The sequence below is a fragment of the Larimichthys crocea genome, chromosome XIX, assembly GCF_000972845.2.
Source record: "Larimichthys crocea isolate SSNF chromosome XIX, L_crocea_2.0, whole genome shotgun sequence".
In the NCBI taxonomy this organism is placed as follows: Eukaryota; Metazoa; Chordata; class Actinopteri; family Sciaenidae; genus Larimichthys; species Larimichthys crocea.
This window is the reverse complement of record NC_040029.1, coordinates 8074727-8095782: the sequence shown is the minus strand read 5'-3', so window position 1 is coordinate 8095782 and position 21056 is coordinate 8074727. Positions and strand designations below refer to the sequence as shown.

Below are 21056 nucleotides of genomic sequence, written 5' to 3'. Positions count from 1 at the left end.
AAGAAACATTTCAGGCTGACTGTGGAGGGTTTGACCACACACATGTGTTCTTGCCTGCAGTGCCACATCCTGTCTGATTGTACCCTTTAATAAGTAATCTGCACTCTGGATGAGGAACTTTACATAAAATATGGTACATTTGAAAGCTAGAAACATGCAGCAAACTCCTTATACAGACTTTAAGAGCGTTTCTATTCATTTTAATGTATAAATAAGGGGAGAAAAAGGGTGGAAGTCTCGAAGGAAGGGGGGACAATATCTCCAAGCTTTTTGTTTCCTGGCATGCATCAAAAATTCATTCAAAACTAAAAATGTATTTTAAAACAGCTCTTTTCATGCTCGTCGGCTGATGAGGGCGAAAAAGGTGTGAGGAGATGTGAGGAGAGGAAAAAGAAGAAGAAGAGGAGGAAAAGGTGAAGAGATGTCGTATCATGCGAGTATCTCGTGTTGGGAGTGCAACTTTATTCAGACAGAGACAGGCGTGATTACATCTTTTTTTTTTTTTACAACAAGATATTTACAACATAAAGTCACATAAAAACTTTGAACACAACATTGTACAAACACTTTTAAAAAGATGGTTTCTGTCCTCGAGAACAAAATCACATTTACTGAAACATCGTGGATCAATATCAATAAAGATGTTAGGGATATAAATTCCCCTGGACACCCTCGTGTTTCTATCTTTTATGACAGCAGTTATCTTGTTTCTGTTTGTTTTCAGATTTGGAAAGTGATTTAAATTATGTGCTTGGTGGTTGTTTTCACATGTTGGCATTCAGTTTGTTTCAAAAGTGGCAGCATAAAAGAACATTTTGACAAAACTACCTGAATATTGTCTTTTTTTTGTTTGTTTTACCTTTTTAAATCTTTCTTATACTTCTTTCCATCTGCATGTTTTTGACATGCTTGCAAGCCAAATTTCCCATGCAGAAAAACAATAAAACCTGAACTTTACACCGTCCGTTTAAACCTTTCTTTACAGGCGGGGTCAGACGTAGTTTTTGAAATGAATAAATGAAGGACAAACGAAGGAGGGATGAAGCAACTCAGACTGTGAAACAGCAGCTGTAGGCTCGCTTCAGACAGGAAAAGACAGACTCAGAGACAAGACGACGTTCAGACGAGACAGCACACAATCACTTGAATATCAGTTCGGTAACTCTCTTCTCCAAACTCTCTGGGAGTCTCCAAATCTGAAGCTTATCGACAAAATTTGAACCTTTTTTGACAAGAGTTTGGTGAAGTAAGGAACCGACTAATGTTCAAAAGAATCAAGTTTCCCCTTTGAGATGAACCAGCGACTCTGGATCAGTTTGGAAGCAGGCAATGGTTTTTAAATCACACGTGGGCAAAACTTAAGTTTCAATGTGTTTGTTTCCATCTGATCTTTGCTGCTATTGAAACCCGTATAGGAACTCTGGCTCGCTCTGTAACAAGCGTGTGCACACAGAAAGTCAATACAAATTATTATTCATTGTGAAGACATGTATTCGCATTAAACAGCTATACGAATAACAAGAATTTCACGTATTCTACAAGTTGAAAACTCAACTTTGAGCTATAAATTTGAGGAATAAACTGTAAGCTGTAAGCTGTTTGACATCTGGAGGAGAGCTCAGAGTGTATTTCTGAAACTTTTGGGATTAAAATGTGGATTTATCTTTCTGCAACAGCGAGTAACAGAGGTGCTGACCTCCACTTGTAGCTGTCTTTGGACACCCAGAGTTTTACGATACGACTTTATATTTATACAGAGGACAAAAAAAGGAGACCGCTTGGAGAAAAGTAAGTGAGGACAACGAAAATGCTGAAAATAGGTTTCTGTTACAGCTATCAGTTAAACTTTACCTTGTAGCTGTCTTTGGACACCCAGAGTTTTACGATACGACTTTATATTTATACAGAGGACAAAAAAAGGAGACCGCTTGGAGAAAAGTAAGTGAGGATGACGAAAATGCTGAAAATAGGTGTCTGTTACAGCTATCAGTTAAACTGAACTAAGTTAGCATGTAGCCCTGATTGAACCACAAGTAACGTGAGGTGACTTCACTTTCTGCATGAACGCACCATAAAATCTCACTCTTGTAAAGCAAAGATGGCTTTGTTTCTGTTTTTTTTTTTGCCCATGTGTGATTTGCAGTTTTTCATTTCATTCAGGCACTGTGAGGACGTCCTACCTGCGCATACAGTCGAGGGCCTGCGTGAAGACCTGCGGCGCCATGCCGTGCTCGTGCTGCAGGATCAGGCACTGCTCCAGGGTCACCGACATGGCCGTGCGGTCTTTGGCGCTTTTGCAGCTGGTGAAACGAACCCCGTTCAGCCGGCGACAGATCTGAGACGGCAAGGGGAAAAAATGGTTTTACCTTAAAATAATATGATAGTGCTGTCGGGTATTTTGGCAGTTCATCTACTCTGTCTTTCTGTTTTAAGAACAATATTTAATTCTATGGAGTGTTTGATGCAAAGCAGAAACGTCACCTCGGCCGCCTGCCACAGGATGTCCACGTTCTTGTTCTTCCTGGCGTGGACGTTCTGCCCCAGAAACCTCAACAACTCAGGAAGACAAGTCTGAGAACGAGACCTCGGCAGGCCTGATGGGGGTTTTTTTGGGGGGGAGATGAGTGGAGGGAAAGAGGAACAAAGAAAAACAATGTAAAGATACTCCCACTTCAGTAAAAGCAAACAGTATTACCAGTTAAATAAACCCTTAGTATATGTGAAGTTTTATCTATTTTAGTCGAGGGGTTTCCAACCTAAGGGTCAGGCCCCTCCGGAGGTGCCCACCTCCACTGTGGACACCCAGATTCATATTTATACAGAGAGCGGACAGTCAGTTCATCTGAATAAGGTCACAAATGCTCCACAAATTCATGTTTATTTTTCAGATTTTTAGCCTAAATGTGTGAAGTTTACGGGAAACAACAACAATACGTTGTATTTTATAAGCTGACCAAGTGTTTTTTTATGTAAAATATGAAGAGAAGTGGTAAGTAAAGCTGTCAAATAAATGCAATGGATGACAAGATTTCCCTGAAATGTGGTGAAAGCTCAACAGAGGCTGTACTTCGTGAGAACACTGAGGAAAGCCAACCTGTCCACAAAGCTGCTCCTGCTCTTTACTGACACTGTGCTACAGTATGATATGCTACAGCTTTACTGAGTCATAAACACGGCCCAGGAAATAACTGGACTCCCCTTGCTGTCACTGGAGGACAATCGCAGATCGAGCAGCTTCCTGGAAGATCTAAATCACCCCCATCATCAACTCTTCTTTCTGGACTTCAAGGAGCTGCACTTCAAGACTCAAAAGCAGTTTTTACCCAAGAGCCATCACTGACAACTAAGTAATTAGAAGAAGGCTGAACTCGAGTACAGGTCAGTACTTACAGTCCTCAGGCAGGACTTCTTTGAACTGTTCGTAGTATGAGTTTAGCCTGGAAAGACTTTCCAGGTTAATGATTTCCTGCAGCGACGTGTCTCCAAACCTGAACAACACAGAAACATTTTTTAATTCATCCGTCACATACAAATCTTCCCATAGCTTCAGTCTTCTACCTCTCATCTCCTACTCACTCACTTCTCAGCCAGCGTCTGCTGCTCGTTGATGCCGACGTTGAAGTGAACCGGCTGGACCCTCAGCAGCATACCGCTCTGGATCTCCCTCGGCAGTGCATCAAACATGGTTCCCGGGAGCGGGATGCGGACGTTGAAGCCGTCCCGGTTCCCCGTGATGATCGGCAGCATGTCGGGGGCGGAGCTGCCGGTTGCCTGGGTCACCTTAAAGTCACAGGAAGAGTATGAAAAATTCTGGATGTTGTTGATATCTGTGGCGTCCTAATGGGGCATTATTTAAAGTTCCTACCTTAAAGGTGACGTTGCGGAGATCCATGATGCCGACGCTCATGTCCTCCAACATGGCCAACTCCTCTCCTGTGAACACACACGTGGTTAACAGGGATCGTCTCCAACAGTGAGAAAAACAGTCTGTCGGTGTGTGTTTGTACCATAAGTGCTGAGCAGGGACTCAAACTGAGCGAGCAGGCCGATGGTGTAGAGCTGTCGGAGGAATCCGTTGTCACGGAGACAGTTCCTCAGTTTGATGATGAAGCCGCAGATGAGGGCGGTGAGCTGCAACACAAACATCAGCAACAACAAGAGCTACTTTAATCCTCTGCAATCTTTACCATGAACTAACAGATTTTAAATCATGTTGATGATACACTGACTTGTAATCAGGTGAATGGTGTCATTTGTACTGGGGGGAGTGTTAGTGTTTGTACCACAGGCATTTTGGATCACCGTGAAGAAGAAGAGGTTTACAGGAAATGTTGACAGAGAGTGGAGCCAGTGTTGTGCCAGAACCCGAGCTAGGTAGGTGGGCAATATAACCAGGCTGTCTATGGACATACTTAGTGACTGCTGTTGGACTAGTAAGTAATATTAGCTGGCTGCTAGGCCTTGTGTTGTTGTGATTGATTGATGTCTGGCTGTTAGGAAGTGATCCGCACGTCTCCTAAAGACAAATCCACTAATGTTTCTGTGAAGTACATTTAAAGGATGAAGACGTGTTTCAAAAACTGCTTCCATTAGTCAGATGAAAGCTTGTTCATTAAATATGACAGCACTGACGCAGTGAAGCTCAGCCGCTTCTGAGATTATGTAACTGAAAGCACGTTGTTGTTTTTCTGTGCTCCCATGTGTGACGAAAATCCTGCGCAGCTCTGTGAGTTTTATCACCATGATAACATGTTTTACGTAACTGGCTGAAGGTTTAAATGATTTAAAAGATGGTGTGTTATTGAAAACACATCAACAAAGAGTGTACTGTAAGATCTAAAGTCTGACACTCAAGTCAAAGAGTCTGAGGATATCACAGGCTCACTATTTACAAGACCACAACTAGATTAATTTTGGAATTATGGCTGCAGGAGTTCAGTGCATAAGCAAAATTTTAAGGATTTTATACGGAGATTGGAAGTGGACTCGAAGCTGTAGTACAACTGAGGCTGCAGATATCTCATGTCTACAATATCTACAGTGAACCTGCAAAGTAAATCTGACTGTAACCTGAGCCAAAACTACAAGAATAAAAGGCTGTAAAAATAAAGAATCCACTACCTCGACTACCTCTGGTCTTCTTGAACATCTCTCAGAGAGTAGGAGTGAAGAAATCCCTTCCCTCTGTCTTGTGTTTAATAGTCTTATAAAATACTACTGGACTTTTGCCCCTTCCAGTTTTCTAACATTTATGAACTGTTTATAAATCCTCTCGTTGACTCATCCCTGGATACCTGCATGTATGGATGTTGAGTGTGTGTGTGTGGGTGAGTAAATGTCATGTTTTGTTTGTGTGTTTGTGCTGACCGTCTGGCAGAAGACGACGTCGCGGCGGTACTGCAGTGACAGATCCATGGCTATCGTCGGGGCGCTGTCCTGCATCAGCAGGAAGACCATCGACTTTTTGGCTGTGTCACTCATCATCGCGACGCACTCGTTGAGAGTGGTGAGCAGAGGGTACAACGCCTCGCTCCACTCGCCTGTACAGACGGATAAATGCATTATAGAGACAACACCAAAAAAAAAAACACACATTCAACGTTTGCTCAGTTAAAGAGATATTTAGCACGATTAAACCAGTTATTGAAGTTAAATTCGATTTTTTAAAAGACAGAAACAGAAAACAAACAGAGACACAACAGGGAAAGCAAAAGCGCAGAGACAGTTTAGTGGTTGAAGCTCCAGGATCAGTTAAGTAATGTTTTATTTTGGTTTTGATTTGATGTAGTCAAGACATTTTTCCACGAATACAAACTATGAAATCTTAAAAAGAAGAAATGAAATCTTGAAGATTCCTTTAGGGGAAATCACATCGCAGCGCAGCAGAACCAAGAGTAACTTAACAATAAATCAACCTTTATCACACCTCGCTCAGTCTTCAGACTGTGTCGTTTATTTCATTAGCGGTTAAAAAAAGAGTAATTGTGTTTAGGTTTTGTCAGTTGCCCAAGCAGCCAGGAGGCAAATTGAGGAGGAACGTCAAATTTCCAAACACTTGTACTGTTTCAATTTTACTCCAATCATCATACGTCCTGCCTTCTTTATATAAATCTTTTAATCTCAATTACCATGGTTTCAACCACACCTTAAGTCTTTGTGTATGCAGGCGAACAACGAGGCAGACGCCGCTGTGCATCTTTATCTTGAACACCACGTGAGTACTACACAACCAATCAATCAATAAAATGTCTCTTTAACATATCGTGTGTGCTTATTTATCTTACGTCCAAATATCGGTTAGACACGATTTGTTCAGTTACACAATTTACTGTTTTATTATATTAATCCATCAGGTAACGGCGACCCCATCGTTACAGGTTTTAACAGCATATTTTCTCCACTCTTTCTGACCGGAAGTCATTGATGAGTTTTCAAAATCTGAGGATACAGCATTAATTTATAGTTTCCTTCAAGTATGGGATTATATAGAGTAATTAATAACTAACTTAAGGTACGGAAACACGGAAACAGGTGTTTTGTATCTCAAAACTTTTGATTAATTCGATAAATTTTCTGCTGCTAATATCTCAAAGATTTACTGTTGAACCAGAGTCCTGGAGAGCTGGAGACAGAGGCAGAGAAGCATGGGGGGGGTAGCGGGGGTCTTACCTGGGTACGCCTCCTCAGCACTGGGGCTTCCATCTGGAGAAGGGGATGGAGGCGCAACATGCATGATTAGCGGGCGCTGTAAGCCACACAGGGCAGCAGAGACACACACATAGAAAACACTACAAAGCAGGGTCAAAGGTCGGTCCAAAAACATCCTGAGGTAAAGGCGCATAATGATGGCGCCTTGGGCGGTTATGGGATGCAAAAACAGACGTGAGTCTTAATAGAGACCACGCTATGTAACCGTTTTACTGGCTGGTGACTGACTGGTTCTATCCCTCACTGCATGGCCACTTTTCTGTACCATCTCCGCTGTACGCACCTCTTTGAGATACAAGTTTGGATAGACATGTGACCCTGGTCCAGTACAACATGTAGAGTAAGCACAAAATCTCAGATACGACCGCCGGTTGATATGGAAAGCGAGCCAGTTCAAATATACGTGACTTTCAGCATGATGACAACACGTTGTTAAGGCGACATTAACTGGGTGTTGCCTGATACCATAATTCAGCGACGTGTTAACAACGCGTTGTCAGCATGCTAAAAATTGTATATTTACAATATGTAATATGAATAATATGTGTATTTGAACTGGCTGGCTTTCCATAGGCTGGCTGGCTGCGTTTAGCCACGAAGCAGCAACAGCAGCTTAAAGCTGGAGACTAAAAGAAAAAAGCTGCTTCGAATTTTCTGCGGCATCGTGGACACACGAAAAGAAGACAACAACAAAGATCGCACACAAAACACAACGATACATGTTGGACAGTTTTTTGAACAGTGATTTTAAGGAAGAAAATTCTTGGATATGAGTCATCAGGGCGACCTCCGACTCCTGAGTCCTGAACTAAATGAAATGATGCGATAAAAGAAGAAGCAAAAACAGAAATAAGAAATGAAAGAAACCTACAGGATTCTTGTTCAGGGCTGGGAGGGCGAGGAGAGGAAGAGGATGGCAGTGGAGGGGATGATGATGATCGTGGATGTGATGATGATGATGATGATGATGATGATGATGGAGATTCCTGTGATATACTTCCTGGGTTGATCCAGAAAGCTCGATTTTTTCCGTCATCTTTTTCGCAGCCACACACAGCGTTGTTAATTTACATTTTAAAATGTTTTCAGTGTCAATTTGTGGTAATTTAAATACATTTAATTACATTTTTTATTAGCTGCACGTCTGTGAAAACTGATTTCAAAAGTTGAATAAGGATACTGTAATTTAGTTCATTTGTCTCCCTTGAGGCGGTCAACAAAAGAACAAAAACAATTAAAGCAAATTAAAAATAAGGAGCAAACAAAGTGATTCAAGTTTGCTTGTATGAATGTTGTATTAGTGATCACCATAAAACCTTATTTCAGTGAAAAACAGCAAACTTTTGTCACGGTAATACACAAGTTATTTCTCACATATCTGCGCTAAAAAGTTCATCTTGTGTATATGTGTTACCTTTCTTTGTGGCGCCCCCCTGCAGGTCGAGCTGGGAACTGTCCAGACTGCCGTCACTGGGTCTCCTGTCCTTCTGAAGCAGCTTGTCAACACGCTGGATGATGCACTCCAGAGATTTATCCACATTAACCCAAACCTTCTCCTGAAAAGCACACCCATAACAATTTTATCATGTTTGTTTTTTTTAAAGAGCTTTTTAAGAAAGGCTAAAGGGCTAATTGAGGAATTACAGCAGGGAAAAGAATCGAGCCAGGAGACATGAATCACATCATGTGAAGGAATATTTGATGAAAACACAAAAATATGTATTTGATCTCATTTAGCGGATGACTACAAGGGATCCCACTGGACACCACTCTGAGACATTGCAGTATCGACCTTGTTTTCATCAATCATAGTCTTAAACAGCATTGATCAGCTCCGGCAGTCCTACCTAACTTCATTAACTTACCCACTCCTCTTCATGCCAGTCTACATGCAGCGAGGATCGGCTGTTGCGACCGCTCCACTTGGCTAGTAGCGTGTCCTGGTCATTACGGAGGACTACTTGTTCTGAGTCAGCGGAGGGAGATGCCTTGGAGGCGATGTACTCGGGCCGTGCTGCGTTCAGGGCCTGAATGGCTGAGGCCAGCAGCTTACAGTCGCATACAGTCACCAACTGACGAGTCTGAGACAGAGAGGAAGAGGTTGATTTTTATATATCTGATCAGCCGACTCCTTTTTGAATGATACAGGATGTTGAAGTAAAATACCTTATCAGCCAGAATAGCAAGCGTCCTCTCCAGACCGCTGGCAGATCGATCCTTGGCGGCTCGGGAAAGCCTCTCGGCGTAGTAGCTGACCTGAGTCTTCAGCGTGTTGATGTGGGCGATGATCTCTTTGGCTCGGACGATGTCCTGCGGTATGTAGACGATGGACTGCGAGCTGGACAGGGCGCTACTACAGAAAGCGAAAACACAGATTTAGCAGCAGGTCTGTATCCGACTGTATGCTGATGACACTCTCTTATAAAAAGAATAACATGGAGTCCTGGAGCCTCCATATAAGATCTATTTAACTATAATTTATATCCTTCGAGGATGTGCTATGTCTGTTTTAAGTCTATTTTGTTAATAACAAACTGTTGCATGCACATGCCTGTTCTTAACAACAGTCTTAAATCAGTGGCTTAGGTAAATAAGTAAGGAAGTTAAACACAAAGACGACATGAAACTGACTTTAATTAACATGACTGGGGTGATACCATTCACTTTAGAAATTCAGATAGATCTCATACCTCTTATGAACACTTTAATGTCCGCTTTACATGTTTTAGGGGTGGGAAAACAATTTCGTTTAAGGTTCGCATAAAACAAACTTCAAGGACTGCTTTTTTTCATCGACGTAGTATTGCAAAAGGTGCATCCTATCTCAAACAAAGCATTTGTTACTTCAAACCATGTTCTGCACAAGGTTTCTGACTTTAAAATAAAGTTTTTCCTTGCCAACATCACCAAGTGCTTGCTCATGGTGGACACTGTTGGATCTTTGTAAATAATATTATAAAGAGTTCAGTCTAGATACAGAAGTGAGAAGACATTAAATACTGCAAGATCGTTATGATTCATCTGAAAGGTAGATTGTGAACACCTTCAACCACTATCTCGATCTGAAATGATCAGATTGCCCACCCCTACATGTTTCCAAGTGTAGTTGCACGTTTTTACGAGACAAAAGCGCTGACTGAATTCCCAAAGTGAGTGGTATTTCAACAAACTTGTGTTACAAAACATCTGGGTGTGTCTGAGGACAACATACGTTTTAGTTAATTCCAAACACAACACTGTTATTACCAAATGCATCATGTGTTGTTATTTGTTGCTGTTCACATAAACTATGAGATGTGTTATGAAAGCAAGGGTCACATTAACTCACCCTAAAGATACTCACCGGTACATCCACAATGCTTGAAAACCATTAAACTTTGTATAAAAGTGTGTGTTTTTTTTGTGGCAGTGAGAGGCAAACAGTGTATGAACAAATGAAAACAAGCAAAGCAGTGCAACAACTCACCATCCCTCCTCATATATGCTGATCAGAAAAGTAACAAAAACAAAATTAAGAGGAAGCCAGAGAACTTAAGTGAAGAATTAATGCAATAATTGAAGAACAAATGCATTCATTTTGGGGTTTTTTTATGAATGATTTCAGGGCAGCCAAATTAAAATATATATCATCTTTCACGCAACCTGTTTTAACTATTTTAAATAATATAAGTAAAATAATAAATAAAGCAACAAGACGAAAGCAGGTAATTGAAAATAGAAGGGGAAAAAACATGCAAATGCAATTTCTTTTATGTTCCGATTAGATGTTTATATTTAGTCCAACTTACTGTTTCTTTGCCTCCTCGAACTTCTGGATGAGTTTCCTCAAACCGCTGTTTTTAAAACCTTGGCAGTGAGCTGCCGGAGCTCCGATTGTTATCACGTCATACGTATGTTCTGAAGATGAACCAGAAGTGAATTCATTATTTCTGTTAACAGAGCTGAAAAAGTTAAAGTATGATCGTGTGTTTTTATGTCTCACCGAAGCCCAGCTCATCCTGCACCCTCATCCTCTGAACATGTAGGTTAGTTGGCATGAACTCGAGCTTCCTCTCCGCCTTCAGGTTGCTGGCTTTGAACGATGGGCCTAAACGTGGAGCAGAAAACTTTGCTGGAGCTTCTTTAAAAAAACGTACTGCATGTGACGGTCATCGAGGAACACTAACCTCTGTAGTCGGTGAGGTCCGAGAGCGTTTCTTGGTACGCAAGTATTATGTTTTGGTACTGAGAGACAATCTGTCGCCGCAGATTCTCCCAGCAGGGCGATAACTCCCCCAGCTCCTCCAGCTCACAAACCCTGGAGACAGATGGATGGTTGTTAATTAGGCTAGGAGAGTGGGATAAATGTGTGCATAAGATAATAAGTTGTTGAACCAAGCCTAACTGTCTATGATTTTGAAGAAACTAAGCTAATTTGCTCCAATTTTCTGGTATGGATCACTTTAAGAAGCTGAAGTTAAAGGTTGAAAATGTGTTTTGTACCTGGCTGCGTCCTCCTCGAGCAGCAGTTTGACATACTGCCTGGGAATGTTTAACGACAGGACGCTTTCGGCCATTTGCTCCAGCACTCGTAGGTGGTTGCCATCAGTCGTGGGGAAGCGGTACATCCGGGACATCGTGCCTCCAAACACTGAAACCAAAGAAAACTCAGTTAGTCCGGATCAGATCATTTTCCAGGTCTGTTGATGTACATGCATGTCATACAGAGTAGTAGTACTCTAGGCTTTCTTCTCCGTCTTACAAACGTTACTGTATCCTCATTTGTGTTATTTTCGGATCAGACATCTATCCCTGAGGTAAACAGATCTTCTCCTACTTACTGGGTGACAATCAATACATTTCTACTTCATAATAAGATTCACGGTCTGATGTATTGGTAAACATGGAGCCAGGCGGGCGAGAGATGTGGAGGACGGGAACACAGGATAAATAAAAGAAGGGAGGATTAAAGTGCAAAAGACTGATCAAAGGTTTTTTGATCAATCTGAAGAGTTTTACTAAAGTTAAGAGCTTTTTAAACATTTCTTTCAGATGTGATCATGCACAAAGCTCTTTTTTATTCCCTCATTTCCCAGATCATAATAATTTACACCTTCATTAAATGATGAATTGTTCGGTCCTCACTACTTTATGAAGTCTGTCAAGGTACTCTCATGTCCTGGTCATCGTTCTTTGAGAAGAGTTAAGACTCCATGGATCTACAACCAAGTCCAGTTGCCCCAGACTTACTCCTTACTTTGACGATGTGGGCTTGTATGAATGATGAAAAAATGTTTTCTCTTTGTTGTTTATAGTTGTATATATTCTTTAAATAAAGATGCCATATTGACCACATTACCTGATTCTTCACGGTGTTTCAACTGACCTAAATTTTGTGAGCACACTGCAACTGCTGTTCAAGTGATGCTTCTTATTGGAAGAAGGTTGCTTAAACTTTGTATCAGGCACAAAATAACCCACCAGTAAGGGCTTTTTAAGCCTCTATTGGACAGAGACAGCTTGAGAGAGGGGATGACATGCAACAAAGGGGTCTCCAAAATGACCTGGAGAAATTACACTTTTTGCAGCCAAATATATGTGAAAGAGGTCTGTATGTAGGTAGGTATGTGATACAAACCTTTGCCAAAACTATTTTCATTCAAATGTACAGTTTTTTGTCATTTTTATAGGTGCTTTGTAACAAAAAGTTTGGCTGTCTCTGAGCCATCATACCTGAGCGCAGCAGGGTGTCTTTGCATAGCGAGGCATACTTTATTCTGACTCCCATCGACTCTGTGAGGCTCTCGTCAACAGGCAGCATTGTCTACAGGACACACACACACACTCTGATGTTACACAGCAAGTTAACAACCACCTCCACCCGGCCTGTCCACTCTTTCAGGCCCACACTGCACTCTAACCACGCTGACAGCGCTCCTACACACAAAGACAAATCCACTGAGATGAAGCGTTTTACCGCCCCGAGAGGCTGTGTGACGTTTATTATGACATAAAGCAGGCGGTTAAGTGAGTTAAACAGCACTATATATAGACACAGACAAACAGGAAACCTCAGATCATAACAAAATAAAACATTATCCTGTTTGACTGTCCTGTTAAAGCAATGCACATGGAGCCAGTGGTCATAAATTAACTATTTCAACTCGTAAATATACAGTACATGTGTGTGTCTGTCAGTGAGAAAGAAGGACAAAGTGGCCACCATCCAAAATGTTGCATTGACAGTTATATTCTGCATACAAGATATTAAATCTAAGAGGGCTGCATCCCTCCCAGAGACTCTTACCCGACCGTTGATGCTGTCTGGCAGGCGGCCGACCGACATCCTCTGATCTGTTCTCTCCTCCATCTGCCAGGCAGCTATGGTGACATTACCCACCCGCTGATTCTCTGCTGATCTGTCCATTGAAACACATTCACACATGAGTGCTACAGCAGCTAACTGTTATTTCTATAATCGAGCAATCCGTAAATTTTGTTTTGGATTCATTGTTTTGTCAGCTTAACAAAAGACTAACTGATTATTCCAAGCGTGTCTGATGTCCTTTTGCCCTTTTGTTTTGTAGCAAGAACCAAAACTCTTTACAGGAAATATGTTTAAAACAAAGGAAGTCAGGCACAACCAATTTTCATACTGAGCGTTTCCTGCATATGTCAGCACATTTCCTGTGTTTCTTTATATATATGTTCTTGAGATGTTTAGCACCTTATTAAAGTGCTAAAGTGTCAAGGAGGGGGGAAAAAACAGAAGAAGCGTTGTGGTGTGTTACCTAAGTTCCAGCTCCAATCTGTGGGTCCTCTCTTGCAACAACTCCTTCACAGGAAAAAGTGCCCAGCCCAGCATATACATCTAAAAAGACAAAACCACAGGCAAATCAGACAAAGAGACACAAATCATCTGGTCCTGGATGTCAGTGTTCTGCATCGTACCGTGCCCTGCGAGCGGTCCTTGACGTCGTAGACGGCCAGTTTCACCTGCGTCTGCTGGTTGATGTTGGACTCCTGGAAGAAGGCGATGCTGCTGAGGAAGATGGGGTTACTGGTACCCTGTGAACGGAGGCAGTGAGTTAGCATTACTTCAGAAAATTATTAAGTTTATGAGCAACTCATACAAGTGACCCTGAATAAGTCCTGCCCCGTTCTGTGCTCCAATCACAGTTGAGCAAACCTCAACTTTCTCCTTACCTGAACTTTGATATCCTTTGTCTTTGCTCTCTTTTAATGTATATAAAAAATATAGTTTTAGTATTAATACATCAAAAATCTATCCAATTAAAAGTGTTTGAAGGGAACATCTCAACACAAATTGCGTTTAACCTCGGAAGGTTATACCACAGTGTGTGTTTGAACATCAGTTGGCAGAAGTGTGTGGCTGCAGTTCACTTTATTCATTTCTCCCTCATCCTCCGCCTCCTGATCTACAGTAACAATGTAGCTGAGGGAGGTGTAGGTGGAGACAAACAGTCCTCTGCAGGTCCACCATAATGTCACATTGTGTGTGTGTGAGTGTGTGTGTGAGGGGGCGAGGCTGACCTCAATGACTTCGGTCTGGGCATGTTTGGTCCAGAAGGCCTGCGGTGGTGTCGTGCAGCTCACTGCTACAAAGCTGTTTGGCTTTCGATCCAAAGACGGAGTCAGCAGGTCCGTGCAGGCTGGAAGAGAAACACACAAGTCAACAATAAACGAGCCAAGAGGAATCTGAAAGCCTGTCGTGTCAACACATCTCTTTTTATTAGATTTACTGTAACAAACGTCTGTTAAGAAAAGATGAACTGATACGTCAATGATTGACTAGATCATTGGTGAGATAAAGTTTCTCTGTTTTTTGAACTCACCGACACTGAACTCAAGCACGGGCTCATCTGGGTCCTGACTGTTTCCTGGAAACAAACAACGAGAAATCATGAAATATCATCATAAAACACACTCCACTAGTAAAATATACATCAACTAACTCTTTGCTAGCTATGAAATTAAAACAAATTTATGTGATATAATATAAAATGGACCATTCTTTAACTTTTTATACTTTAAGTATATTTTAATATTAATACTTTAGAATGCAACAGAGTACTTCTACACTGTAGTATTGCTACTTTTACCTGAAAATCTGAGTATTTTCTTCCTACATCAGGAGTTTTATCAGAACTTTTGGTGCTCAAAGTGGCTCTAAATCAAATTCTGGTCTTTATAAATTGAGTTGAATAAAAGAACACATTTAAAATGCATTAAAAAAACAATTATATTATGTTTATTCAGGGTACAGACATGAAGTAAAACCTATGGATTTAAATTTAATGCCAACTGTAGCTGCTGTTAGCTAATGTTTGAGGAGAAGAGACCGAAGAGGACGTTGACCGAGGCAGCTAAGAAGAGAAAATGAATAAGAGTAAATCTGGGACTGACTTTAAGTAAGTCGTTGGCGAGAGCTTGGTGAAATAAAAGGCTGAAAGACAGGCGCCAAGCTGGGCTGCTTGCTGTTGGACTTAGTAAGTAATATTAAGTGTGATTTGTTGACAGATGACGAGGAGCCCTCAGGCTAAATTAAGATCCGCTTCAGGGTTGAAGAGGCACCCACACAAGTTTAACACACTGCCAGCAGAGTGTGTGCTTTTAGTTTTAGTAGCATTAATGGCAGACTGTGTTTTTACTTTCACTTCACCTCGCCATCTTCCCCTCACCTGCGAGAGCCAAGCCGATCATCTCGTTGGACAGCTCGAATGTGTTGGCCCGGTACACCGACCACGGCCTCTGTATCCGGGAGCCGCGCTCTCTGCCCCCCGCCATGCCTGTCCGGGAAGAGCGGGCGACGGCAGGAGGCCTGAACACACACCCTCACACACAAAGTCACGCACTCCCATGTGCTGTGGTCCTCTTCTTGCGTGGATCCACGACTGCTCCAGGAAGAGGTTCACCTCGCTAACATGGAAAGAGAAGAAGAAGAGAGGGAGGCATAATTTTTTTGTTGGTCAAGCACGTTTTCGGAGGGCTTCACTGGCTTCATCCGGTCAGTGTTTTGACATTTATCAACAGTGCCACGACGCAACACAATCGGTATACCTTCATTTTCGATGTTGCAGCAATAAAAGTTTTACTCGGCAGCATTTGTATATATTTTATTTTATTTTAATTCTATGTTCTGATATTTATGGTTATCTAAAATTACTTGTAAAAGAACTTCCTTTTAAAATGAAAGAAAGTGCTTCATTATTAATATATTGATATAATTCTTTATCTTTAAGTATCAATATTAGTGTCAAAAATACAGTCTGGCACAGATGCATTTTTTGTACTTTGTGCTTAGTTTGATTTGATATTTGTAGATTTAAAATCATAAAACAAAAGAAAATATGTTAGAAAAAGTTATTTTTATGAAGTCCCTGTTTATGGACACAAAATGGACGATGTTTAGCAAGCGACCTCACAGTTACAGTTCTGCCAGGTCTAAAACAAAACCGAGTGTGGCTTCAAACCACAGATATGAATTCCAATAAATGAATAAATAAATGCCTTTACCAGAAAGCAAAAACAAAAGGGGGAGAACACAAGAAGAACAGAAATGAGGAACAAAGTACAGAAAGTGACAACAATACTGTCAAGAGACAAAGAGAGAGAGAGTATCAACTGAAGTAATCCAACCTTTAATCCACTTATATCCAGTTTAACACTACTGCTTTATTGTTTCTAGAGTGATGTGTTTTTACGGACACGTAAGGGATTGTTAAAATATCATATTTCCTAAAGGGAGTTTGGTGTCATATTTTCCCCAGATATGGGAACCTTTAGTTTTATTCAGACTGCTAATATGTTTATTTTTTTAACGTTGTAATTCACTTCTGTTCTCTGATATAAAGAAATGATAGCCGGAAGAGCAGAAGGTCAAACATATATGTGTGGTTGTTTATATTTATAGGCTGGCACGTGCCTATTAGCATCATCTGTCAGCCTCCTGCACCCCTGAGCGCTCCCAGCATCACCACGTGTGTTTTGATCTAAATATAAATATTACATATACTGTATGTCCAGCAAAAATGAATGCTTTTCCACATACGTGGAAAAGCATTTGTATCTGCGTGTCAACCCACATAAAAACCTACAAATTTGCATTTTCTGCTCGCTGGAAGGGCAAGTATCATCATATGTTGATGTTGCTAAGAGACTGTAGGAGTTTCCTTGGGTCATCCACAGTTTCTGTATTTCTTCTTCTCTTCCTAGTCTTTTCCTTTGCCATTTGTTTTTAATGTATGTCCATCTGTCTCCTACATTTTCCTTCCCTTGGGAGTTTTTCTTTCCATTTGCTTGATTTCCTTCTACTTCTCCCTTTTGTCACCTGTTTCTCTGTAGGTTTTAGCCTTAGGATGAGTAACTGTCCCAGTCTTTGCCGTTTTCTTCTCCTGCTTTCATTCCCTCTGTCCCATTTTGTTAAAGAGCAATTAGCCTATTTGCAGCAAAGCAGCAAACGCAAGGGACAGTAGGTGGCTAAAATGGAGAGGCACTGTGGTCTAGTTAGACAATACAAAGATGATGGAGATCTCTGAAGTATATTTTGAGTTAAATAGTGCTCTATTTATCGATGAGAAATGTGTTTCAGTGATTCAGGTTTAGGTCAAAGTTACAATGTTGTGGGAACTGTGGGACCGTTTTTCAGATTCTCTTAAATCTGTCCAATAAAACAAGGTTTTTCTCAGGGTGAATCCAAATCGACACATCTTTCACAAACAGGCCCATGGACTGATCTCATTTTAATTGTGGTTCTGGGTTAATAGTTGGTGGCCTACTTCCTGATATGTGGTCCACCGCTGATCTCCTGGCAGTGCTTGATGTGGCCCACTTCGGTCAGTTCGGATACATGTGCCCTACATCTGTCACTGCAAACATCTGGAGCACTACCTTTGTGGTACATTTGAATTTACATTTCTCTGCATTCAGGACCTGTGCTTCTATCATCCAATGAGGTGTAATTTCTACTGCAAGAACTTTCCCTAGGAACCAAGAAGGTTTTGAATGAATCCATAAACAGACTCCTTGGCGAAGAATCTGTACCTCTAAATATGTAAGCCAGCTCAAAGCTTGTCAGGTCGCATTCAGAAAAAGTGTTCACTGTGAACATTACTGTAGATAAAACCGCATGATTATTAAGTCTTAACCTTGAGTATCAGAAAACACTGTGCAGTGTTTGGCACATCCATCCATCCATTTCCTTCAGTTTATCCATGTCCTTGTGGCAGCAGGTTTGGCAGCCTGTTCAAGACACACCTCTTCCCAGTGATAGATTCCAGCTCCTTTTGCTGGATCCCAATGCATCCTAATCAGATGGCGAAGGGTGGCGAAGGAGCAGCAGCTCTACTCCAAGCTCCTAACCCTATCTTTAAGGCTGAGCTCGGCCACCCGGCGGAGGAAGCTCATTTCGGCTGCTTGTATCCACAATCACATTCTTTTGGTTACTACCCAAAGATCACAACAAGTGAGGGGTGAAATGTAGAAAGACTGATGAATGCCTTCTAGCTCAGCTCCCTGTTCCCCACAATGGTCCAGTACAATGTCCTCAACACAGCAAGCAAGTCACTCCCAACCCGGAGGGGGCACTACCTGTTTTCTGGCAGAGAACCATGAGAGGTGCTGACTCCCATCCCGGCCACTTCACAGTTGATGGTGGTTTGTTTTTAATGCATGCTTTCCATTTACTACAAAAATTACCCTCTGGGGTCAAGTAACTGCAAGAACCCCCAGGAACTAATGCTGCTATGTGTATACTCAAGAGTGGTTTAGAAGAGGAACATCTGTGGGTTTGAACACATGACACTGCATTTTTTTCTGCTGAATACAAGTTTTAACAAAAGGAGTCTAATTTTTAGCAGGAACTTAATGCTGATGAATCAACATCAGGGGAAGCAGAACTACAATGATGGAGCGCTGTAGTCTTTGGTCTAGGCTCCATGTCATGTGATTCATAAGTCAGAAGTGAAACAGAACTGGTCTCCAATATGTTGATGGTCTACAGAAACAGACACAACTGTAGCTTGTTTGTACATGTTGTATTATCGTTTATTACCGTTCTTCCTGACAAACTTCTTTATGGCTTGACAAAGATGCTTTGAATGGCTCGCAAATCTAGTGTGGACTGTCTCCAGCCTTTTTACCCGATTAGATGGCGCCCAAGGAGACTAATAGTATACACACAGCTCATTCATGATAAGGACAAGTCTATTTTTTAAAAGGTATTTCATGCTTTTAGGATGCAGAAAAGCCTCTTTAGGTTCCTATTCCAAGTGCACAAAGACGCCTCGACTTGTCACTTAAAACTTAAATCTAAACTAAATCCATTCCAGCTACGTGGGTGAATAAATGAATATTCAACAAAACAGGCAGCAGAACAATGATTTAATGATAATATCCTGGTATTACCGTGACAGTCCTCTTTGTCTGAATCACTTCAACAAATAAATGAGGTCAAACCAGACATACCTGGGGAAATATAGACAATGTTTCATATTTCATATTTACTGTAAGAGTGGCTCTGTTTTGAGTTTGACTAAAGACTACCTGATAACTGTAATTGGAGCTTGTTGTTGAAAAAAGAGATCAGGATTACACAAGGCAGGTTTGAGTAAAGATTAAGATTGTCTGATAACTGTGTAAAAGCCTCTTTAACAAACCTCAAACCTCTTCCACCTATAACAAACAACATTTGTATTTTGTACAGAAGACTGTTCTACAGGGATTTGTGATAAGTGATATACAACATCTGAAAGCTGAGAACCTGAAGATTAATTTGAGATGCAGTTGTAGCAGAGTCTGTGTCCAGTTTATCTAGTCATAAAAAACATTGTGTTTTGTATGGTTGTGTGTAAAGGCTTTAGCACCTAATGCTACAAGTATAAGACGGTCATGCCCATGTTCTGTTAAGTTGTTGCAGCAGTTCTGGGGTATGTTACACAGCTTTGGTGCAACATTTAACCACTTATGGCCTCATGAAATCAATTAAACTTTTAGCAACACCATAGAAAAGTTCATTCTTTGATTTGGTATTAAAAACTTTTGACATTTGGAAATTTGGGGGAAGTGAATGGCAAGTACTTCTGTTCTATTCTGTTGAAATTGCTCAGAAACCCCCTTATTGACAGTACACATGTAGAAGAACCAATCCAGTTTGTAGTTGTACAGTTTCATGACAATGAGTCTCAGCTTTCCAAAGTCCAAAGCAGTTTAAGTGGTTTGTAAAGAGTAGACTCTTGGGTACCTATAGAATCCATTTTCATTCAGATATCTTGAGGTCAAAATGAACATGTCAGTTTTTAAATTGCCTAAATTTAAATAAAGATACATTTTTTAATTTCCAACAAACTTCTATGACTTCGTTGGTACCAATGGATGCCTTACTGAGGCTGCCACAGCCTCTGAAGGACAGTAATGTTGGCCCTTTCTTTAAATCTACACTTCTTTTCTGTTTACTTCCTGGTTTCTCTTCCCATCAGCACAACACTCAGCTCAGCTAGAAAAGCCCTCCAAACTGATGACTGAGTGTTTGTGGAAGCCATCTAATCATAAAGGCAATGTGTCTGCTTGTCTTTACCTCCAACCCCCGCTGTCAGAGCTCATGTCGTCACATGAATATTGAATAACTGCACAAACAACCTGATGTTCCCTCCAGAGATATGGCAGGGATGTCACCCGCTAAAAGAATTCTAGCTGTGTACCTGCCTCGCTCGTCTTGTCCTGCCATCTTTACATTTTTCTCTCTAATTCATCCTCCAAATGATGATCTGTATTCTACTTTTCTGTCCCCTGCATAATATGTACATTTCATATCCACCTAAGGACATTTCCATACCTATACTGTCTTTTGATATGACTCCTAACACTTGCACACATCAAGTCAAAATCTTCCCCATTAGTGTTTGCAGAGGTGTGAGCCTTTAGTTTAAGTGGGAACCTCGAACAGCCCTGTGTCAAAAACAGTGTAGGGTGCTGCTTTGTTGGTAGTATGTTAATTTGGGTACGAGTAAGACCTGAAAGTCTTGTTCTGAAAGCCAGATGCATACCGTGGAATTCTTGCATCAACATATTTCTTGAATCACATTGTTAGTTTATTGAAAAATGTTTTGCAGTCCATGGACGAGAATTTCCTCAGCCTAACCTTCAATCATACTCATGCCGTGGCTCTAGTTTCCACGTATTCAGCAAAAAATCTCAACATCTACAAGACATATAGGTATAAAATGTTGTAAAAATTCATGGTTTCCAAAGAATGTATTCTCGCTTTATGTTATCAGATGTTAGCCAATAGCGAGTTAGCATGGTGTCATTGGCATTTACAGCTGCTAGCATGGCTATTTTGTTTCTAACAT

The 21056-nt window shown here is 41.1% G+C and overlaps 1 protein-coding gene and 1 long non-coding RNA gene across 11 annotated transcripts in view; both read right to left on the bottom strand.

Annotated features, from left to right (window-relative positions):
* LOC104929099 (type I inositol 3,4-bisphosphate 4-phosphatase) overlaps nt 1–21056 on the bottom strand; it is a 41975-nt gene that overhangs the window by 9155 nt on the left and 11764 nt on the right. For 3 of the 10 annotated variants that reach the window (XM_027291506.1, XM_027291501.1, XM_027291502.1), the window contains exons 3-26: nt 15390–15627; nt 14544–14588; nt 14242–14360; nt 13639–13755; nt 13479–13558; nt 12995–13106; nt 12421–12511; nt 11191–11338; nt 10875–11005; nt 10691–10795; nt 10497–10605; nt 10175–10192; nt 8875–9061; nt 8574–8789; nt 8123–8264; nt 7580–7744; nt 6670–6702; nt 5368–5540; nt 4008–4131; nt 3866–3933; nt 3581–3780; nt 3391–3488; nt 2482–2594; nt 2181–2335 (exon numbers count right to left, since the gene is read on the bottom strand). In XM_027291506.1, the coding sequence (XP_027147307.1) occupies nt 2181–2335; nt 2482–2594; nt 3391–3488; nt 3581–3780; nt 3866–3933; nt 4008–4131; nt 5368–5540; nt 6670–6702; nt 7580–7744; nt 8123–8264; nt 8574–8789; nt 8875–9061; nt 10175–10192; nt 10497–10605; nt 10691–10795; nt 10875–11005; nt 11191–11338; nt 12421–12511; nt 12995–13106; nt 13479–13558; nt 13639–13755; nt 14242–14360; nt 14544–14588; nt 15390–15495 (2855 nt within the window). In that variant the 5' untranslated portion in view covers nt 15496–15627. Of the gene's footprint in view, nt 1–11; nt 347–2180; nt 2336–2481; nt 2595–3390; nt 3489–3576; nt 3781–3865; nt 3934–4007; nt 4132–5367; nt 5541–6669; nt 6703–7579; nt 7745–8122; nt 8265–8573; nt 8790–8874; nt 9062–10174; nt 10193–10496; nt 10606–10690; nt 10796–10874; nt 11006–11190; nt 11339–12420; nt 12512–12994; nt 13107–13478; nt 13559–13638; nt 13756–14241; nt 14361–14543; nt 14589–15389; nt 15628–21056 lie in introns of those variants that run through there. The other 7 variants (XM_019271133.2, XM_019271131.2, XM_027291509.1 and 4 more) reach the window with 5 other exon arrangements.
* On the bottom strand, nt 493–1997 carry LOC113748296 (uncharacterized). Its single transcript, XR_003464241.1, has 2 exons — nt 1852–1997; nt 493–1701 (listed from the first exon to the last, which is right to left on the bottom strand). It is a non-coding gene; the product is annotated as an uncharacterized LOC113748296 (long non-coding RNA).